At 44.1% G+C, this 21267-nt stretch overlaps 1 protein-coding gene across 8 annotated transcripts in view; it reads left to right on the plus strand.

The window, feature by feature from the left end:
* Positions 1-21267, plus strand: part of CBR4 (carbonyl reductase 4) — a 99679-nt gene that overhangs the window by 6802 nt on the left and 71610 nt on the right. For 2 of the 8 annotated variants that reach the window (XM_024130849.3, XM_028494276.2), the window contains exons 4-5: positions 643-777; positions 12337-14822. In XM_024130849.3, coding sequence (XP_023986617.1) covers positions 643-777; positions 12337-12515 — 314 coding nt within the window. In that variant the 3' untranslated portion in view covers positions 12516-14822. Of the gene's footprint in view, positions 1-642; positions 778-1392; positions 2105-2525; positions 3015-12336; positions 14823-15515; positions 15736-21267 lie in introns of those variants that run through there. The other 6 variants (XR_003681360.2, XR_003681361.2, XM_028494279.2 and 3 more) reach the window with 6 other exon arrangements.

Raw genomic sequence — 21267 nt, forward strand, 5'->3', positions numbered from 1 at the left:
ATGGCTCACGGGCCCAGCCGCTCCGCGGCATGTGGGATCTTCCCGTACCGGGGCACGAACCCGTGTCCCCTGCATCGGCAGACGGACTCTCAACCACTGCGCCACCAGGGAAGCCCCACTAAATTGCAATTTTATAGATAGTGTGCAATTGAAACTTGGCTAATTTAGATTGATAGTAGTTGAAATTTAGTAAGATTTATCCTCAGATGAACTATTTTTTTAGGTGGAAATAAATACTTCCTTATGTGTGTGGTAGAAGCATAAAATCAGCCTTTATCTGACTTTTTTTTTTCTGGTTTTAACCTTTTCCTACTGGAAGCCTTTGTAACTACTGTAGAATTTTCATCATGTTTGTCCTCCTCAGAGATGAGAATGGGTTCCTGTCACTTAATGGATCCGTGCTCAACCCCTGCCTGGCACTCAGGGTTTCCCGTGAGCTTCTTTTGGATCCTGTTTTCTCTATGTATCTGAGCAGACTCAGACCCTAAGTCTTACTACTCAATGACAATGGTTAGGATTCCTAATTTTAGCAAAGGACAGGGTAAAATAGTTTGTACCTTGTTTGTCTACTGTAGAGTATCTGAACATTCAGAATAGTAACCCCATTAATTGGTTTGAATTTGCTCTCATTTCTTTTTCCAGGAAGCGTTGCAGGTGTAAAAGGCAGTTCTGGCCAGTCCGTGTACAGCGCCAGTAAAGGCGGGCTAGTTGCGTTCTCACGCTCTCTTGCTAAAGAAGTAGCAAGAAAGAAAATTAGAGTGAATGTCGTTGCACCAGGTAAGTGGGAACTTCTTTTTCCTTTTAATTTATATGCATCTATGGCTTTTTAATTAACAGTAAAGGCTGTTTTTGTGTCTGTAAGTACGTCATCATCATCAGGCACTTGTCAGAGGTGCTGGGACAGGAGCAGGGGACCTGCACTGTTACTCAGTCCTGGAGCAGCGCCACCCGGGAGGGCATGACCTCGGTCTGATGGGACTCGGGGGGCCGGGATGCTGCATCTGTACTAAAACCACAAGAGAAACTTCTCATTTAAAGTCACTTGTATTTAAGTTAAGAACTCTCAAGAGCTGACTGTAAGAATTTCAAGTCAGTGGGCTGGGGAGTACTGGTAGCATACACCCTGCAGGTGAACGGGTCCAAGTTGTGTCCCTTTGGAGAACTGTTTCCTTTTTAATTGTCTTTCTCCTCTTCTTGGGATGTTTCATTGATTTGCCGCTCACTGGGATACAGTATTTGTTAATTTAGAGTTTGTCAGTTTGTCAAAGCAGAACTTTCCAAATAATGTATCTATTACCTAATGTATTCTATACGTGTAGATTAAAGAAATAACGCATCTTTATATCTAAAATATCTGAATAGCTCTATAATACAATGTGCTTTTAATAACAGTGTGAAGCAGAGGAGATAATCCAGCAAGGCTATGTAGGTGATGTCATTTGCACATTTCGTGCAGTAATCCCCTACAGTAACTGACGTACTGATGACCTCAGAGGCACTGCTGGTTCGGTTCCAGGCACCGCAGTAGAGTGCGTGTCACAATGAAGCGAGTCAACAAACCTTTTGGTTTCCCAGTGCAGATATAAGCTATGTTTACGCTATGCTGTAGTCTATTAAGTGTGTGCAGTAACACTGTATCTATAAAAACAGTGTTCATACCTTAATTGAAAAATACTTCATTGCTAACAAATGCTAACCATCATCTGAGCCTTCAAGTCAAGTTGTAGTGCTAACATCAAAGATCACTGATTACAGATACCACAGCAAATACAATAATAATAAAAAAGTTTGAAATATTTTCAGAATTACCAAAATGTGACACAGAGACATGAAGTGAGCAAATGCTATTGGAAAAATGGCGCCAATAGACTTGCTTGATCCAGGGTTGCCCAAAACCTTCAACTTGTAAAAAACGCAATGTCTGCAAAGCGCAATAAAACGAGGTCTGCCTGTACTGCAGAAAGCCAGTGTTTGTACAGAGAAGGAATGATCAGAGGTCACATATGTTTGTTTCCAAAATGGAGAAGACGCCTTTCACTGGGTGTCACTGCCCCAGAGAGCTACCCTGTAGTCACATTAGAATTTCAACACAAGGAAAAATTTGAAGGAGAAAAGATATTTTACGCAGGCTCAGGAGGAAGAAACGTCTTTTGAAAAGTCACTCTGGGAAGTAGTAGGTTGTAATAGTGATTTTAGCTGTGGTTGACTCTTTAGTGAGCGAAGGGGGCGCTCTGAGGCCTGCTGTGTGATGGTGAGGGGGGCAGTGGTGGCACGTGGTAACAGAAGTGAGGGCACGCACGCCGGCCCCCGCAGGTTCTAGCCCGTGCGCGGGAGGTATTCCTCAGAGGAACTCAGGCTGCTAAAATCCGACCTGTTTGGGAGTGACCGACAATGAACGTGGTTAGAGAGGTGGGAATTTAAGGAATCTTCAGGAGTAGAAGGCACGGGGCGGGGGGCGGGGGGGGCTCGCAGTAGAGCCGGCCGCCTGTGGAGAATCCGTCAGCAACACTGGTGTCCTTGTGCAGCCTGTAGGAAGACCAAGCCAGCAGGGCGCAGGTCACCTGGCAGACAAAGCAAACGGGATGTGGGCTCGGCACCGCGGCAGCGAGAGCCTCCTGCAGAAGGCGAGGGGGGCGTCTTATAAAGTGCACCTGTTCCTTTCACTGTGCTGACTTGAGGCACTTCCACACGCGTTGAAAATATTGATGGATTAAATAGGACGCAAAGCCAATTTAGCCTGGTTGGTCTGTTACAGGTAATTGGAAAATATTGAAACAGAATGATGGGAATTATAGTTTAGGTTGCTAAAGGCTAAAGAAATTCTCCAACTTGTGCTTAGAGTTTTAAAATAAATTCGAATGTACAACTTACAGCTTGGTTTGTTGCTTTTCCAATTAGTTGCCCCAGTGTGTAAACAAGTTTATTCCGTTTGGTAGCCATCTGCACCCGTGAACACAAAGCATTCTACAGACGACTGAAGTCCCGTTTTAAACTTGGATTTCCACTGTGTGCCGAGTGACCTTCAGGGCAGAAGGGAGAGGGGTGGGGTGACTGTGGAGGCTGCAGAACCAGCCTCCGCCTGGACCAGAACAGGCGCAGGATTAGGAGGAAAAACTTTTGCCGAGGAGCAATTCAAAAAGGTTCAATTGCCCCAAAGCTCCAGTTTTAGACACACGTCTCCCTTTCTGATGTCCACACGTTTTGAGGCTCCCAGGAGTAACTGAAACAGCCAGCGAGCATGCAGGCGCCAAAAGACAGCGCTGTGGGTGCACGGAGTCCACAGGATGGTGGGAGCAGGTGCGAGCGCTTCAGAGTATGCACGTGAAAACGTATCAGGTGCTCCCAAACGTGAAAGGCAAAGTCTCCGGAACTGTCCTGTCACTGTCCTGTTGGAATAGGCCAGAACCATTGAGAGTGTGAGTACTAAGTACGGTGCTTCTAAGATGAGTCAGAAACGTACCAGGTAGCGTCCCAAGGTGTATAAACCAGTTAAGCACATATAAAGTTAGTACTGGTCCAGTTAGAATTCCACATGAAAATTATGGAAGCTGCCTCAAATATCTAGGGTTCCACAAATTTACAAGCAGACCTGTGTAACAAAGTAGACTCTAGTTTTAAGAAAACATTGCAGTTCAGTATTCCAAACACAGTCTCTGGTCCCAGCGGTAACCTCAGAAATCACTTGTCTGGAGAGTAGAACCATTTATATGTTTGTACAGATTTGCAGGTAACAAAATAAACAAAAAAGTAGAAAAGACCTATCCAAGGCTGACGTTTAGTCTGGTTTTTTTTTTTTTCCAAAAGAGTTGACAAGTCCACGAATTGAGCAGGTTGATATCGGGCTGTTGGTTCTCATGTGAGCTGTGTGGCAGTGGAGCCGGTCCCAAGCTGCTCCCTGGAGGTGTAGACAGAGAGCTGGGGTGGCTCCCAGAGCACGGGGGACACGAGAGTGTGGCAGTGTGAGAAAGTGTGCATTTTGCCCAGCCCAGATGCATGTCAGCGTGTGCCGTGCGCACACACACACGCGCGATTATGTATTTGTCAGACATACACACGTTTGTGTGTTTATCTAAAACTTATTAAAATAACTATTGATTATGGTTTTTGCTTTATGGAGAAGGAAGCCGTTAATTAGCCTGTGAATTGATACTCATAGATAAGAGTAGTTTAGAACCTGAATACTTCTAAAATTATTAGAAATAGTTCTAAAATGATTAGAAAAAGTTCTAAAATGCGTAGTTCTAAAATGATTGTGAAAAAAAATCAAGTAATGAACTGGTGCCTAGAAAAAAATTTCTCGTATCTTATATTTTATATAAGATCTTTGTTTGTTTTTTTTTTTTTTTTTGTGGTATGCGGGCCTCCCTCAGCTGTGGCCTCTCCCGTTGCGGAGCACAGGCTCCGGACGCGCAGGCTCAGCGGCCATGGCTCACGGGCCCAGCCGCTCCGCGGCATGTGGGATCCTCCCAGACCGGGGCGCGAACCCGGCTCCCCTGCATCGGCAGGCGGACGCGCAACCACTGCGCCACCAGGGAAGCCCAAGATCTTTGTTTTAAAATTTTGCACTGATTATGGGATAATGTTAGGTGGACAGGATCTTAGTGGTGATTTATTCTAGTCATCGTAACTGTTTAGAAGACTGGGCCCAAAGAGACAGAGTTGCCCAAGGTTCCACAGCTCGGTTTTGGTGGAACTGTTTACAAAAGCTTTATCTTTTGATTGCCAGCTAAGCAAGGCGTGAAAATTATGGCCCCTTAGATTTGTTTTATATCATTACAAGATTTAGGTCTTTTTGTCCTTTTGCTATTATGTTCTGTCTAAAATATCTGGAATCTTCCACTTTAATAACTTTTACCGTTACATTATTTGCCTTTTGACAAATTACTAGTTGATAAAAATCGCCTGGATTAGTTAAGAGACTAATAAAAAGGTGCTAAAACTCAGATCTACATCATCACTCATTAGCTGGATGATGGAAGTTTGGTTAGTGGATTGTTGAGGACAGTGAGTGTTCTCCTGTGTCTCTGCCGGTCGCCGTGGGACCTTTGTCCCAGCTTGCTGTGGGCACTGGGCCTGGCCCGCTGGGGGCTCATAAGGAGGAAGCTGAAGTCCACCCTGGCCGCTCTGCTCCGTGGGCCCTAGAGCTGGTGTTGCGTTTGGCACCAGTGCTGAACCAGCAGGGACCGGGGAATTGTTGGAATGTCCTGGCAGGCCTCTTGCTCTACAGCGTTCCAGTTCATTGTTTAGTCAGAGACCAGCTGAGTTCAAGCATTCCAAATCCATGAACATTTGATAAGTGACTCGATTTAGATACATTCATTTTGGGGGGGGGGGCGGGAAGAAAAAAAGAAAATCTCAAAGCTGCACTGTGGTCTTGGCACTGCTTTCTGTGTGTGTGTGTGCTTTGTGCAGCCCGATTGATTTTCGTGTTAGCCGAATTTAAGCATGTATAGAGTAGATGATTTATGGTTTGGGGCAGCGTGTATGTGCTTCCCTCTTTTTTAGGGATGCAAGAGTGTGGGTGATGAAGAGTTAACTCTAGGTCACGATGATCTCAAAGCTGGATGGTTTCAGGGGAGTGCGAGTGTTCCTAATCTGATTCTAATCAATCATTCAGCAGACTTCCTGAGTGTCTCCTGTATGTGAGGGCTGGCAACGCTCCAAAATTACAAATACGGATAAGCTATTTCTGCCACGAGGAAAGAGGTACAGTGGGAAAGACAGGTGTATAGACAGATAATTACAGAGCCATGTGATGAGTGCCAAGCAGGTACCCCTGCGATGCTGTGGAAACGCTGGAGAAGGAATGCTTAATTTTGTCAGAGTTAGTTAGTTGTCAGGGCGACAGGCTAAATAGTGCAAATCCAGATTGTATATAAAGGGAAATGTTATGAGTGTTAGGGATGTGTGTTTGTAGAGCCTTTCCTAAAGATCTTACTTCTAGTGCAGTTTACACTGAAGGAAAGAGAAAACCTGTTGCTAAAAAATGTGGACACCGAGTAGGGTGACCTTTATTATCTAGGCTGTAATGTAATGTAACGTATTGGCTGTGCTATAAGCATGGTATGAATATGCTTCATTAATTAGAAGCAAAGTACAAGTTGAAATGGTAGCATTAAATCGAGTCTATGGATTATTTATTAACTATTTTAGATAGTAATTTCAACTAGATTCTTCAGATCCTTTGACAGAGTTGATAAACATCAGAATTGATATGTTTATTTTTAATGTTTTCCTTGTCACCTGCAAATGGAGTTTCCAATTAAGTTAAAAACAGTTAAAAAGCAAATCATAATAGGAAAAACAAGGAACAAGCAAAATAATAAACTAGGCTATCATTTGCTGGCTAATATTTTTAACTTTTAAATTTTTTTTAAATTTTTTTTTTTTTTTTTGCGGTACATGGGCCTCTCACCGTCTTGGCCTCTCCCGTTGAGGAGCACAGGCTCCGGACGCGCAGGGTCAGCGGCCATGTATCACGGGCCCAGCCGCTCTGCGGCATGTGGGATCCTCCCGGACCGGGGCACGAACCCGTGTCCCCTGCATCGGCAGGCGGACCCTCAACCACTGCGCCACCAGGGAAGTCCCTTAACTTTTTAAAGATAAATTAGTTGCTAAGCTTTGGTATTACATTAACTATAAATTTCTCATCATGGATAGATGTTACTGATTGGAAAATATTGAATATGAGAAACAGAATATTTGATAAATTGAAACTATATTGGATACATTGCTTTTAAAAATGTGTTTTCAATAGATAACACAAACATGTACAAAATTCAAAAGTACAAAAAGGCATAGAGTGAAAAGTGTCTTCTCTAGCCATTCAGTTCCTTCCTCAGAGGCAACCAACCACAGTCAGCTAGTTCTCTCTGTATTTCATATATAGGTCAGTAGAGCATATATATATATATATATATACTGTCGACTGAAAAAATAAGCACAACCTAAAAGTTGAGAATTAGGTTTTATTTGGCAGACTTTCTGAGGACTTCAGCCCGGGACACAGCCTCTCAGACAGCTCCGAGGGGCTGCTTCCAAGAGGTAAGCGGGGAGCCAGGATGTAGAGGAGTTTTTGCAACAAAGGCCAGGTAGTCGGAACATCAAAAGATGACTGTTCATTAAAGAAAACCAGACATCTCAAGTGAAGGAGTTTAGCGCTTTTCTGTGTATGGGAAGATGCAAGAGTCTGGGCCCACAGGAATCATTCCTTTGATCTGCACCTCAGCTCTCTGGGGCCAGTGTTGTGTGCTTTCCTATCTGTCCCATCCGGAGTCCCCTCAAGGCTCACCGTTGGGGACAGCTGTAGTGGCTTGATGGCTGCAACAGCCTTTGTTTACTTTTTTTTTGTTTTTTTTTTTTTAACGGTACGCAGGCCTCTCACCGCTGTGGCCTCTCCCGCTGCGGAGCACAGGCTCCAGATGCGCAGGCCCAGCGGCCATGGCCCACGGGCCCAGCCGCTCCACGCCATGCAGGATCCTCCCGGACCGGGGCATGAACCCACGTCCCCTGCATCGGCAGGCAGACTCTCAACTGCGCCACCAGGGAAGCCCTGTTTACTTTTTTTTGGCGCCGAGGCCTGTGGGATCTCAGTCCCCAGAGCAGGGATTGAACCTGTGCCCCCTGCAGTGGAAGCACAGAGTCCTAACCCCTGGACCACCAGGGAAGTCCAGCCTTTGTTTACTGATATGGCAGGCAACATTTTTCATTCACAATACATATTTTTAAGAAAACACAAATTGATCATACTATTCACAATGTTCTGTACCTTGCTTTACTCATAGGACCATCTATTTTGGAGTTGATTCCGTATAGAGAACTGCTTCACTTTTTAAAATAATAGCTCTATGGAAATATAACGCACATACCTCATAATTCACCCATTTAAAATGTCTAATTCAGTGGGTTTAGTGTAGTCACAGAATTGTTCCATCATCACCATGATACATTTGAGAACATCGTATTTTCATCATCCCAAAAGAAACCCTGTAGCCATGAGCATTCACTCCCCATTTCCCTCCAATCTCCCCAGCCTTTAGCAACCACTCATCTACTTTCTGTCCCTGTCATACGAAGTGTGGTCTTTTGTGACTGCTTCGCTATTTTTAATGGCTGAGTTAAAAGACAATAATGTCTGTTTTATGGGTGCGCCATAATTCATTTAACCTGTGCCTCTCATGGGGCACTTCGGTTGTTTCTGATCTTTTGCTGGTCCGACTAGTAATGCACTGACAGTACTTGTAAGTGATGTATTTTGCACATGTGTGAGTATATATATGAGTGTCATCTTGGGACTGAACCTGCCAGGGCTCAAAGGGTATGTGCACGTAATAACATCTGGACAAATGGTACAGCAGTCATGTATTTCTACAGGGTACCCTAAGTGTTTTGCTCCCTCTCCTCCCTTTTTTGAGTTGCAGAGCTTTTATGTTTACTCCTGGGACAAAGTCTTGCTGACAGATGCTTGCAGAAGCTTGCAGCTACTTAAAACAGATACTGCTCTAGGTGCTGTTGTGTGCTGTTCAGTGTGGTGTTGATTTTTTACACTGCTTCCCTGTACACTTTTACAAGCATAATATTAGGACATACAAATTTGTTCTGGTTAAAATCTTGGTCTAGATTTTGGAAACAGCCTTGTTTTATCTCCCTAAAAAAGTGTCTTGGATTATTTTAATTCCTTCTAGGTCCTAGGAACTTATATCAGAGAATGGACATCTAAGCAGAGAGCCATATTAGACAGTGTACATCCCACAATTGGTAGTACTGATGTCTAAAACTGGCTAAAGTCCTGGCGTCTTATTTAAATATAAGTATATCAAAATATTCAAAACTAAAATAGTGACCAAGTCATATGGAAGTGAGATGCTGTTTATTTATACTCTATAGCTAGCCAAAAATTGGTCAAGGAAGTACATTTCCTTGGGAGCTGACCAAATATAAGCTCTCACTGGACAAGAACCCCACACTTGCTTTTCTGAGAAAGAGTATCCTGTTCCTAAAGAGCTCCTGTCTTTCAGAAGTGTACTGAGCGTGTCATCACGGATGTGGAACTGCAGCAACGGTGTCCTGGTTCTCAGTTAGCCGAGCACCTGTTGCTCAGTTATCTCTCTGGCTTAAGGAGTGACAGCTTTGCAGCCCACCGAAGCCTCTAACTCCCATACGTGACCACAGTGACGTCGTCTGTGGACAGTGGCACCAACTGGGAGTTTGTCATTTTTATAACCCAGCTTGGAAGGTGTTGTAAACATATATGTAGTAAAATGAGTAGTAAAGTGAAATTTCCAGAGCTTTATAAATAAAGTGGGAGAATGCTATGGGAGAGCGTCCTCTGGGGCCTAGGAGAGATCATAAATCGGGAAACAACACAAGCACAAAAACGGGTATGTGCAATGCTTACAAACTACTAATATCTCTGCTCAGGTCCTACGAGATTTGATAGAGAGTCTAGGAGACTATATGCAGTGCCCTGGTTGTGGATATATTTATAATTCAGGATCACGTAATTCATGAGCTGTAGCATAAAATGATGGTGAAATTAGGTAGAGCCTGGACTACTTTATCACTAGAGACTAGCTTCATGTTTTTTTTTGATTTCTGATAACTAGGGGACGATATATATGAATTTGAAGAAGCTACAGATAGAGTTTTAGGGCAGTAAAACTGCTCTGCATGAGACTGTAGTGGCGGGTACAGGATGAGATGCATTTTTCAGAACATAGTCCTGTCCAACCCAAAGGGCGGCCCCTGAGGTAAACCGTGACTTCACTTAATAGCGTATCAGTGTTGGTTCACCAGATGCAGTGCGCTAAGGCAGGGTGTTAATAATTGGGGGGTGCAGGGGGAAGGCAGTGTTTTATGAGGTATGTGGGGACTCCCTCCACTTTCTGATCAGTTTTTTTGTAAACCTAAAGCTGCTCTAAAAAATAAAGTCTATTAATTTAAGAAGAAAAAAAAAAAAGCTGCTGACAGTGAGAGGACGGTGCTTGCATTTGGGACAGGTTCCTGTTCTCTGTATCTGACATCATGGTCCAGGAGGAGAAGCCAGCGTTGGGGACGGCTTCCCTCCCTCTCAGCCTGGCCTCCGCCCCCCACTGCACTTTTAGGCTTTCAGCACAGGGTCCAGCGCCGGCCGGCAGCTGTCCTGTGAGGCCTGTCCGTCCAGCTGTCTGTCCCCAGTGGGAGAGGCCGTGGAACTCCCCCTGTGAAATGACGCCCTGATCCTCCACTCGGGAGCAGGGGAGGGAGAGCCAGCCCGCGGGGTGGGGGCCCGAGCAGCCTGATGCTGTGCTGGACCCGCGGGCTCCGCTCTCTCCTCGACAGATCTGATCCCTCACGGACGTGAGTCCAGGCCGTGGTGTCAGACGAGGCCTGTCTCCTGTCAGAAGCACGCGTGTGTCATTCTGTCTGCTGCGGTGGCTGGCTCCCGTGGCTGGCTCTGGAGGACCAGGTCTGTCCCACGGCCGCATCTCCGTGGCAGAGGCCTGTCTTGCCTTCTCCCCGTTTCACTGCCTGAATCTCCCTTCCGGTCTGCAGTCTGCCTTCCAGCACCTCGCGCCCTCTTCCAGATCTGCCCTTTTCCCAGGGTGAAAACACTTCTGGTGGCCTCTCACAGACCGTGTGGCCTTAACATGCCCCAGAAGCTGGGCACCTCAGTTCCCTTCAGCATAGCCTGAGTGACTACCCGGATGAGCATCCGCTGGTGCTCGCTGAACAGGAGCTCTTCCAGCCACGCGGCTGCAGCGTAAGAACTGAGGGCCTCTGAGGGGAAATACGACGACCCGTGACGAGGCATACCTTCATCCGGGAGTCGTAGCTGTGTAGAGCTGAAGTCTGCCGTTCTCAGTCTACTGCCCCTGTTTTACGAGACAGGAGCAGCCTGCAGTTTAGATGGTGCGTGCTGCCCAGCTGTTAGCTTGCAGAGTACAGCAGAGTGGGGGACGGAAGCTAGTGCGGGGTGTCCTCACCCAGTGCTCTGCTTGCCACGAAATGCCACCTCTGAGAAGACGTCAGCAGAGCCACCTAGAAGTTGAGCTAACCGGTAGTCACGAGGTCTTTCTTGCAGCGTGTTTTTACTGTACTTTATTGAGGTCTGTTTTGTTTTTTAAGATTAAAATGCATCATTGATTTTCTACCGAGGGTTGAGAGTTAGTGGGGAAATATTTTATGCCAATTTTGCTAGAATTCAAAACAACCTTAGAGTAAATAATTGTATCATGAACTCTTTGAGAAGATGACCTGGATATTTAAATGTTAGATTCGTGATTTATTCAGTCGACGTTGTAAGCATGTGAAGTGCGTTCTCTTCCTGATTCACTTTCTGAGGCACCTTTGACCCTGACGTGTATCCAGAGGCTTCGGAACCGGGAGCCCTGGGACCCTGCGTGTTGGGTAGCCGCAGCCCGTGCAGTACTGGGATCTTCCTGTAGGTGGAGCTTCGCTCACAGCGCACCCGTGACGCGGTTTCATCACAGCTGTACTTTGCCTTCTTTTTTAAAGTCTAAATGATGAGTAGCGTACAGAATACTGATTATAGAAGTTATTGGTAGTATGTATTCATAGGTATCAGACTAATCTCACAAGATTTCCTTAATAGATATGCAGTTCTTCTGTGCTATGAACCATTTAGAACTGGTGCTCCATATATTATGTCACTTTAACTACAGCTCTTGCTACTTGAGAACATGTTCTCTGCAAGCCTTATTGCACACAGCACTACCGTGTTAACTTTAAAATTTTAAAATGTTCTGTGTATACTTTCATCAGGATTGGATAATTCCATTAGATTTTTTTCTTACAGGAACATTGGGAATACTGGTCTTTGTAATCATCAGCTAGCTTAGATATAGCACATGAAACTAATTTTTGTCAGAACTGCCAAATCAGGTCATGTGACCACGTTTGTGATGCTTTCCTTCCCTCTACTCCCCCACTCCACCCCTCATCAAGTGAAAATTAATCACTTGTGTGGTTCTTTGTGTTCACCTCTATTAGGATATTCACCCAAGTTCCTTTTGTTATAATTAGGGGTGCAAGTGAGTGTTTCCTCCCTAGGTTACAGATTCCTTAAGGAATGGAATTTTTATTCATGTTTATATCTATCCACTCATACTGTGCTACGAGTTGGGTCAAATATTTTAGTGTTTAGTAAATGTTCATTGGATTAAATTGAATAAAAAATGAGGACTTGGGTACTGATTGCTAGCAGAACTCTGTATTTCCTAAACAAGGTTTATTAATCATCTCAAATTTTCAGCAGCGAATTTTTTTTTTTTGAAATTGAGCAAGTGTCTTAGTGTCTGCCCTTTTCAACTAAATGAGCAAACATTTCTCTTTCAGGATTTGTTCATACAGATATGACGAAAGACTTGAAAGAAGAACATTTAAAGAAAAACATCCCTCTTGGGAGGTTTGGAGACCCCCTTGATGTGGCCCATGCAGTCGTGTTTCTTTTAGAGTCTCCGTACATTACAGGGCACGTCCTGGTGGTGGACGGAGGCTTGCAGCTCACCATGTAGCCGACTGATATGGCTATTATTAGAGTCAAGGGCACACACTGTTTTACCTGCATTCGCTAATCAAACCTACTGATGCTACAAATGTTGATTTCCATCCTTATATGAGTATGTCTGTAGAGGACAGTATGTGACCAGCTGTGCTTTCTAAATGACACGTACCTTCCAGGCTGCAGCAGTGTTAGTGTGTAGTCACCCCTCGGTCCCCACAGGGATCTGCCCTAGGATCCCCAGAGTCTTCAGATGCTCCAGTCCCTTACATACCGCAGCCTCCTTAGTATTTGCATATAACCTACGTAAACTTTAAATCATCTTTACATTATTCATAATACCTAACACAGTGTCAGTGCTGTGTAAATAATTGAAGTACAGTGGAAATGCGATGTATTTTTGGAATTTGTGGGATTTTTAAAAAAATATATTCTATCCGTGGTTGGTTGAATATGGATGTGGAAGTCATGGATGCAGCGGGCTGACTGTATAGGCATTTTGCAAGTGATATAAACAGATGTTATCTTAATTTATACATTTTGTGGCAAAAGTGGGAAAAATTATATGGTCTAATTGTCATTAGTTGTTTCGTTGTATCAGGCTGAATACTCCAGAAGTTAACCTTGGAGGCCATTACCAAAGTAAGAGTATTTACAGGGCATGGGTAGGTGTCAATACCTTAGCAGCCCTGCTAGAGTTAAACATTGTATCCCTTTTGCCCCTTGGACAGTCATTTGATTTACAGGTTGAAAATGAATGTGGAGTTTGGTTTCTTTGAGTGGCATTGCTCCTCCTTGAGCCACTGGGCACAATAACTGCAAGTGCAATTGTGGACAGTTGACCCATCCTGTGGAAATTTTCAAAGATGGTGAGGGTTAACCCTTACTGTTTTAATACCTGGTACAGTTGTGAGCTGCATAGATCTCATCAACTTAGGAAGTGGAAGCGTTTTTGTTGTTGTTGTTTGTTTTTTTTGTTTTTTTAAATCCACAAAAACAGTTTAGCAGGCTACCTAAAAACAGAAATAATAATATTCTTGCCTGACATTTTAGAAAACTAATAATTATGAGCAATCATAAATAAGTAAATATGCAGTAACAGTGAGTTAATTGTCTTTACAAGGAACAGGTTAAGCATTAGTCTTAAAAGAAGATGTTTGCCTGAGATTAGAGATGAAGACACAAACTGAGTGAAAACATCAGATGACGTCTGCTTTGCATGGAACTGTTTTGTGGGGAATACTGTGATCATTTTAAATGTCACTGATTCATGTTGATTTTTATAATTTGTCATTTTAAAATGTTTTAAATATTTATTGCACCTTAAACAGCAATCCTTTTACAGTTTTATTGGAGCCGAAATGATTTTATGTAAATAGATTTAATTTTATATTGAAAGTTGGTGCAAACGTATTAATAGGATATATTAAATAAATGCAGAGTAATAAAAGTAAAATAACAAAGTCAAACCTGTGTTCCAAATCAAGATTCCTGATTCCTTAAAAATTCTTTTGCACTGATCTTCAAAATAGCCTTCTTTACTTCGAGAAGCCTGTTTAGGACGTGAGCAAGCCAGTTAAGTGTAAGTTACTGTTGTAACAGGACTGTCTGCTCACCGCTGACAGGGCGGTGCACAGACCGCGCTCGGGCGTGCACAGTGCCCGGCGCTCGCAGGGAAGCAGAGGTCGGGGTGGTGTCCGGCGTCCTGCGCACGGAGCACGCGCTTCTCCAGCGCCGCCTGCCCGCAGGCCTTGCTGGGCAGCCGCGGGCCAGCACCCTCCTCAGACTCCCGTGCTCCAGACCCCGTGGGGCCGCCTCGGCTGGTGGTCGGCAAGGAAGCAGGTGTCACTGGAACGAATGGTGCTGAGGTGTGGCTTACGGATGGATTTAACCTTCAAGTGTGTATATTCACACGTCAAGACATGATCCCTTTTGAAGCGTCCACCCGCTCCCGCCCACATCGAACTTCTGGAAGGTGGAGCGAGGCCTTAAACAGGTGCAGCCAGCCGCCCCCGCCCCGCAGGTGACGTCTCCATCGGCTCCCACCTCCCGGGTGGGACGTGTTTCGTGCTCTCATCCTGGTGCTGAAATGGGTTGCCAGCTGTTGCTCATATTCAGAGATTCAAGAACTTCAGTGAATTCTTAACAAAACTCAGCTGCAGCTCTTATATGGCTCTTAGGAGCCTGCAATCCAGTCTGTGTTGAGTACTTGTTAGGAAATGGTTTATGGTTAAAGCCAGTGTTAACATGTTCGCATGGGACGTTTTTAAATTTGTGCTTTTCATATTTTTTTCATATTCAGGTTTTTTTTAAATAAATTTATTTATTTATTTTTGGCTGCGTTGGGTCTTTGTTGTTATTCGTGGGCTTTCTCCAGTTGTGGCGAGCGGGGGCTACTCTTCGTTGTGGTGCGTGGGCTTCTCATTGCAGCGGCTTCTCGTTGCAGAGCACGGTCTAGGCGCCTGGGCTTCAGTAGTTGTGGCATGTGGGCTCAGTAGTTGTGGCTCGCTGGCTCTAGAGCGCAGGCTCAGTAGTTGTGGTGCACGGGCTTAGTTGCTCCGTGGCCTGTGGGATCTTCCTGGACCAGGGCTCGAACCCATGTCCCCTGCATTGGCAGGCGGATTCCCAACCACTGCGCCACCAGGGAAGCCCCCATGTTCAGTTTATAAGAGGGTTTTTAACTGCTTTCTAAGAGAGAATTGTATGTTTTAAATTTCGGGGCAATAATTTATGTGAAGAAGATTTAATGTGTATGCTGCTGTTATCTGGAATAAAGGGAGAAGATTACTCTGGACATTCAAGAGTTATGCCTTACATTGCTGAAACATTTTTCCAAGCTTTTTAGATGGAAGTATGTGTAAGTTGAAAGGTCCTACCACTGCCCTAACTTGACAAACATACTACAAAGTATTTAATAATTTTAAAGTTTCTTTTATATTAACTTTATCTTTCAGTTACATTGCAAGCTCCTGAGGGTAGAAACCATACGGTGTTTTCTTTCTTTTCATTTTAGTTAAATAACTCCAGGGCTTCCCTGGTGGCGCAGTGGTTGAGAGTCCGCCTGCCGATGCAGGGGACACGGGTTCGTGCCCCGGTCCGGGAAGATCCCACATGCCGCGGAGCGGCTGGGCCCGTGAGCCGTGGCCGCTGAGCCTGCGCGTCCGGAGCCTGTGCTCCGCAACGGGAGAGGTCACAACAGTGAGAGGCCCGCATACCGCAAAAAATAAAACAAAACTCCGTAAATATTGGTTGAATACCTACTAAGTGTCTTGTACATCTTTTGATTCCTCCACCTTACCCGCTCAGCTCTGAGAACATCTGGTACATCCCAGGACTACACTGATAAATCCTTTTATATGTTTTGATTCAAGATCAACAGTCATTACATTGTGCTATAGTGGAGGGAGGGGTGGGTCATTGAAATATCAATACATCTGTTCCCTCAGTACACATCCTGGAATATTCTGTGACTCACTCCTTTTTTGGCCATTTATCTCTGACTTTGATGCTTTCTTTCAATTTACAACTGAATTCGAAATGCTAAGCCAATCAACTATTTTCTCTTAGGCAACATGACTGACTTGGAGGAATTACCGCCAGTTTAATTTGGAACCCTTGGACTAATAATCCAAATGGGGGTGCTATCGGTATCACCCGGAGATTTTTTTTCCCCCCAAATTTAAACACAAGTCAGGAGCCCTGTCCCTGGGAATTTGGCTATGGGTAGGGCGGGGTGAGGAAAATGTGGAGGTACTTTTAGGAAAAGTTTTCAGTGACGCACAGTGTTCATCACTTCATTAAATAAGTATCTATTCATTCCTACCGCACAGCAGACACTGCGAGTCATGGGAGGTATAGTGGAAACGAACCCTGGTTCCCTGGAGCCCACAGGCTAATTGGTTTGGGTCGTGGGCGAAAGGACCTTAAGCCATCACCAAACGTCAGATTACAGCTGAGGTGAGCACGGGACGAGCGAGGAGCTCCTGTTGCCATTGAATCCTCTTGCTCTTGCTGGGAATTTGAGCTGCCCTGGAAGGTCAGGAGGGGCTTCTCTGGGGCAGGATAGTTGAACTAAAAGTGAAGCCTTCGTTCAGAGGGAGCAGCGCGTAGTGCTACTCTGGGGAGAGGGAAGATGCCGAGTTCGATTTTAACCGGGCTGAGTTGAGGTGTCTTGCCGATGCCTAAGAGGAGGCCTCAAATACGCATGCGTGAGGACCTCCCGGGGTTGGGGGGCGTGGGGGCAAAGGGCGCACGGTGACGCGTCTCTGCGTGAACGGTAATTGAGGAGTGAAGAGCGTGCCCAGGTGAGAGGGCGGAGTGAGGAGCTGACGCTGGCAATTGCAGATCCGTGTAGCACCTGACAGGTGCCTCGTGCAGTCCTCAGGGAGGGAGGGGGGTCTGGGGGAGCCAGGTGGGCCGGGGAAAGAGGCTGAGACGCGCTGGTCGGGCGGTGGGTGGGAAGCAGGAGACGCCGGTCCTCACGCCGCCGCTGCCGCCGCCGCCGCCGGTGGAAGGTTTTCCGGAAGGAAGGCGTCCGTGTCGGCTCTGCTGGACTCGGTGAGTCGCGAGTAAAAAGGGGCTCTAGTGATGCGGGGAATCTTTGGTTAGGTGAACAAGAATGAATTTGCGGATTGAGGGGGACAGAAGGCAGAAGCTTGTGGGGGAAGAAATTAATTGGGGGCTTTACTTCACATTACAAAGATCAGCTCGGCAAGGAAAAAAGCTTTAAATGTCAAAATGCTTAGTACAAAATACAGCTGACCCCTGATCAACGCGGGCGTTAATCTGCGTATAACTGTATCTCCAGCTCCTCCGACCACGGGCCGTGTGGTAACTTTAGCATTTACTACTGACAAGCATTTGCGTACAAGTGGAGCCGCGAAGCTCAAACCTGTGCTGTTCAAGGGTCAAGTGTATACAGGTGGATATTTTTCAGACCCCGGTATGTGGCAAGCGTTCTTAAACATGGAAAGAAGAGATTGGTTAAATGGATTACGTTAAAATTAAGGCCTTGTGTTCATCAGAAAACACCTTAAAATTATCAAAAAGGCTGATTACAAACTGACGGAAGGTTTTATGCAACATACATAAGTAATAAACACTTGAGTATCAAAAATTTGTACTGAGGGCTTCCCTGGTGGTGCAGTGGTTAAGAATCCGCCTGCCAATGCAGGGGACACGGGTTCGAGCCCTGGTCTGGGAAGATCCCACCTGTCCCAGAGCAACTAAGCTCGTGAGCCACAGCTGCTGACCCCGCACACCTAGAGCCCGTGCTCCACAACAAGAGAAACCACCGCAATGAGTAGCCCGAGCACCACAAAGTAGCCCCTGCTTGCTGAAACTAGAGAAAAGCCCACGCATGGCAACAAAGACCCAGTGAAGCCAAAAATAAAATAAAATAAATTTTAAAAAATATGTAATGAACAAGAAATCAATAATAACCCAATGGGAAAAATGGCCAAAAGATACAAAACAGGAATGTTACAGAAAAGGAAACATAGCCAACAGGTGTTGAACATGTAGAAACTAATTAGGGGAATGCAAATCAAGACCATAGTGAGATTTCATTTGATGTTCAAGTGGCGAAAATGAACAAGTCTGATAATTCCAAGTGATACAGAGCAGGGCTTCTCAAACTTTAACATGAATCCCTTAAAGATCTTTTAAAACTGCAGCTTCTGATTTAGCAGATTTGGAGTGGGCCCTGAGATGTTGTTTTTCTAACAAATTTCTAAGTTGATGCTGATGGTCTCTGGACCACAGTTTCGGTTGCAAGGTTGTGAAGGATGCAGACCAACAGGGTCTGTTAAATGTGACATTGCTGTTGGGAGTATAAATTGGTAGTTTGGAAAATGGGAAGGTAACTTGTAAAGTTGAGCACACACGTCTAACCCTACTATTAACCCAAGTCAGTTCTCGCACCCGTGTACCAGGAAACATAGCAGAACCTGTCAGGTCTCTAATCAGATCTCGGAACCCTTGCCATTTTTTTGCTTATTGGCCTTGGTGTTGCTGTGCTTTCACTCCCAGTAGCCGATCACCTTTGTCTCTTTGTTGACTGGCTGCCCTAGGGCTGTGCCTGCCTGCACAGAAAGCTAGATGTGCCTGGGAATTCTTGTCCTCTGGGGGGTGGGGAGGAAGCCAGTGACTGACTGGCGTTGGGGGGGCATTAATACACCAGAACCCTTGTCCCTTGGTGGGGCAGCTCTGAGGTATGACTGTCTCCAGGGTTCCCACATCGGATTCAACCACAGTTACCTTCTGTAGGACTTTGCTTCATATCACAGCCTTACTTGGGCTTCCTTGTTTCCTGGTTCTACTTCCCCACTCTGTTACTGGTGTTCCCTGGATATACTTCTTTTCTTTTCTTTTTTCTTTCTTTCTTCTTTCTTCCTTTCTTTCTTTCTTTCTTTCACATGGTATACTTCTCTACTGAGGGGTTTTTTAAGCAAGTTTTTGTAGTTTCAGCATACACATCTTTCACATATTTGTTAATTCTATCCTAAGTATATTGTGGGTTTTTTGAGACAAAATTAATAGGTAACATTATATTAGTTTCAGGTGTACAACATAGTGATTTGATATTTGTATATATTGCAAAGATCACAATTAGTCTAGTTAACATTCTTCACCATACAGTTAAAAAAAATTTTTTTTCTTGTGATCATTGCCAAGACCAATATCAAGGAGTTTACTATCTATATTTTCTTTTAGGAGTTTTACAATTTCAATTCTTATTTTCAAGTCTTTAATCCATTTGGGATTAGTTGTTGTTAGTGGTATAAGATAATAGTCCAGTTTCTTTTTTTTTTTTCATGTGGCTGACCAGTTTTCCCAGCACTGTTTGTTGAAGAGACCGTCCTTTCCTCATTGTATATTCTTGACTCGTTTTGTTGTAAATTAACTATATATGTGTGGGTTTATTTATGGACTCTCTATTTCTGTTCCATTGCACTACATGTATGTTTTTTAATGCTGATACCATACTGTTTTGATTACTATAGCTTTGCAATATAGTTTATAATAAGGGCATGTGATGCCTTTAGGTTGGTTCTTCTTTTTCAAGATTTCTTGGCTGTTAAGGGTCTTTTGTGGTTCCATACAAATTTTAGGATTGTTTTGTTTTGTTTCTGTGAAAAATGCCATTAAAATTTTAATAGACATTGCACTGAATCTGTAGATTGCTTTGGGTAGTAATTTTTAACCATATTAATTCTTGCAGTCCGTGAGCATGGATTTCTTTTTTTTTTTAATTTTTTTTTGAAGTACGGTTGATCTACAATGTTGTGTTAATTTCTGCTATATATCAAAGTGATTCAGTTATACATATACATACATTCTTTTTTATATTCTATTCCATTATGGTTTACCACAGGATATTGAATATAGCTCCCTATGCTATACAGTAGGACCTTGTTGTATATCCATTCTATATGTAATAGTTTGCATCTGCTAACCCCAACTTCCCACTTCATCCCTCCCCCACCCCCCCTCCCTTGTCAGCACAAATCTGTTCTTTAAAGGCATCACTTTTTGATGGATGAGTGGCTTGCTTGTACAGGGAAGGGAGAAGTTAATGATGGTCATTTTGCAGACTATCACACTTAACAAAAGCCTTGAAAATGTGCATCTCATTATAAAACCAGTGATTCTATTTCTGGGGATTTTTCTAAGCACATGAGTAAAGACGTGTCAAAGATTTAGCTACATGAAAGTTTATTGTAGAATTGCCTGTAATGGTAAAAAAATAGGAAACAACCTAGGTCTACAAAGATAAGAAATAAGTATATTTATTGTGGTCCTAATATATGCAAGACACTGAGTTGAGCCTTAAGGAGATAGTGAACAGCACAGAAAATCTCTGGCCTCAGAAATCTTAAAGGCTGAAGGGGCAAGGTTGACATTAAACAGATAATCATACATTTGACTAATTGAGTATAAGTGTGCTAATTACCACAAAAGAAAACTACTGGGTGCTATGGAATCACCAAGGGATCTAAACTACTAAGGGCTGGTTTAGGAGAAGGGGCAGGAAATAAAAGGAAAGGATGAGGGAAGAGAGTATGGGGCAGAGCGAACAGCAGAAGGATTCTAAATGTATATTTGTTTACATGGAAATGTGATCATAATAAACAGGTATGAGATGCTCATTAGACCTCCAAGTGACGATGTCAAATTGTATTTATTTATTTAAAAAAATTTTTAAATTTTATTTTATTTTTTTATACAGCAGGTTCTTATTAGTCATCGATTTAATACACATCACTGTATACATGTCAATCCCAATCGCCCAATTCATCACACCAGCCCCCCACCCCCCCACCGCTTTCCCCCCTTGGTGTCCACACGTTTGTTCTCTACATCTGTGTCTCAATTTCTGCCCTGCAAACTGGTTCATCTGTACCATTTTTCTAGGTTCCACATATATGCGTTAATATACGATATTTGTTTTTCTCTTTCTGACTACCTGGCTATTGTAAATAGTGCTGCAATGAACATTGGGGTGCATGTGTCTTTTTGAATTATGGTCTTTGGGTATATGCCCAGTAGTGGGATTGCTGGATCATTTGGTAATTTTATTTTTACTTTTTAAAGGAACCTCCATACTGTTCTCCATAGTGGCTGTATCAATTTACATTCCCACCAACAGTGCAAGAGGGTTCCCTTTTCTCCACACCCTCTCCAGCATTTGTTGTTTGTAGATTTTCTGATGATGCCCATTCTAACTGGTGTGAGGTGATACCTCATTGTACTTTTGATTTGCA

Source organism: Physeter macrocephalus, chromosome 9 (genome assembly GCF_002837175.3).
Source record: "Physeter macrocephalus isolate SW-GA chromosome 9, ASM283717v5, whole genome shotgun sequence".
NCBI classification, from domain to species: Eukaryota; Metazoa; Chordata; class Mammalia; order Artiodactyla; family Physeteridae; genus Physeter; species Physeter macrocephalus.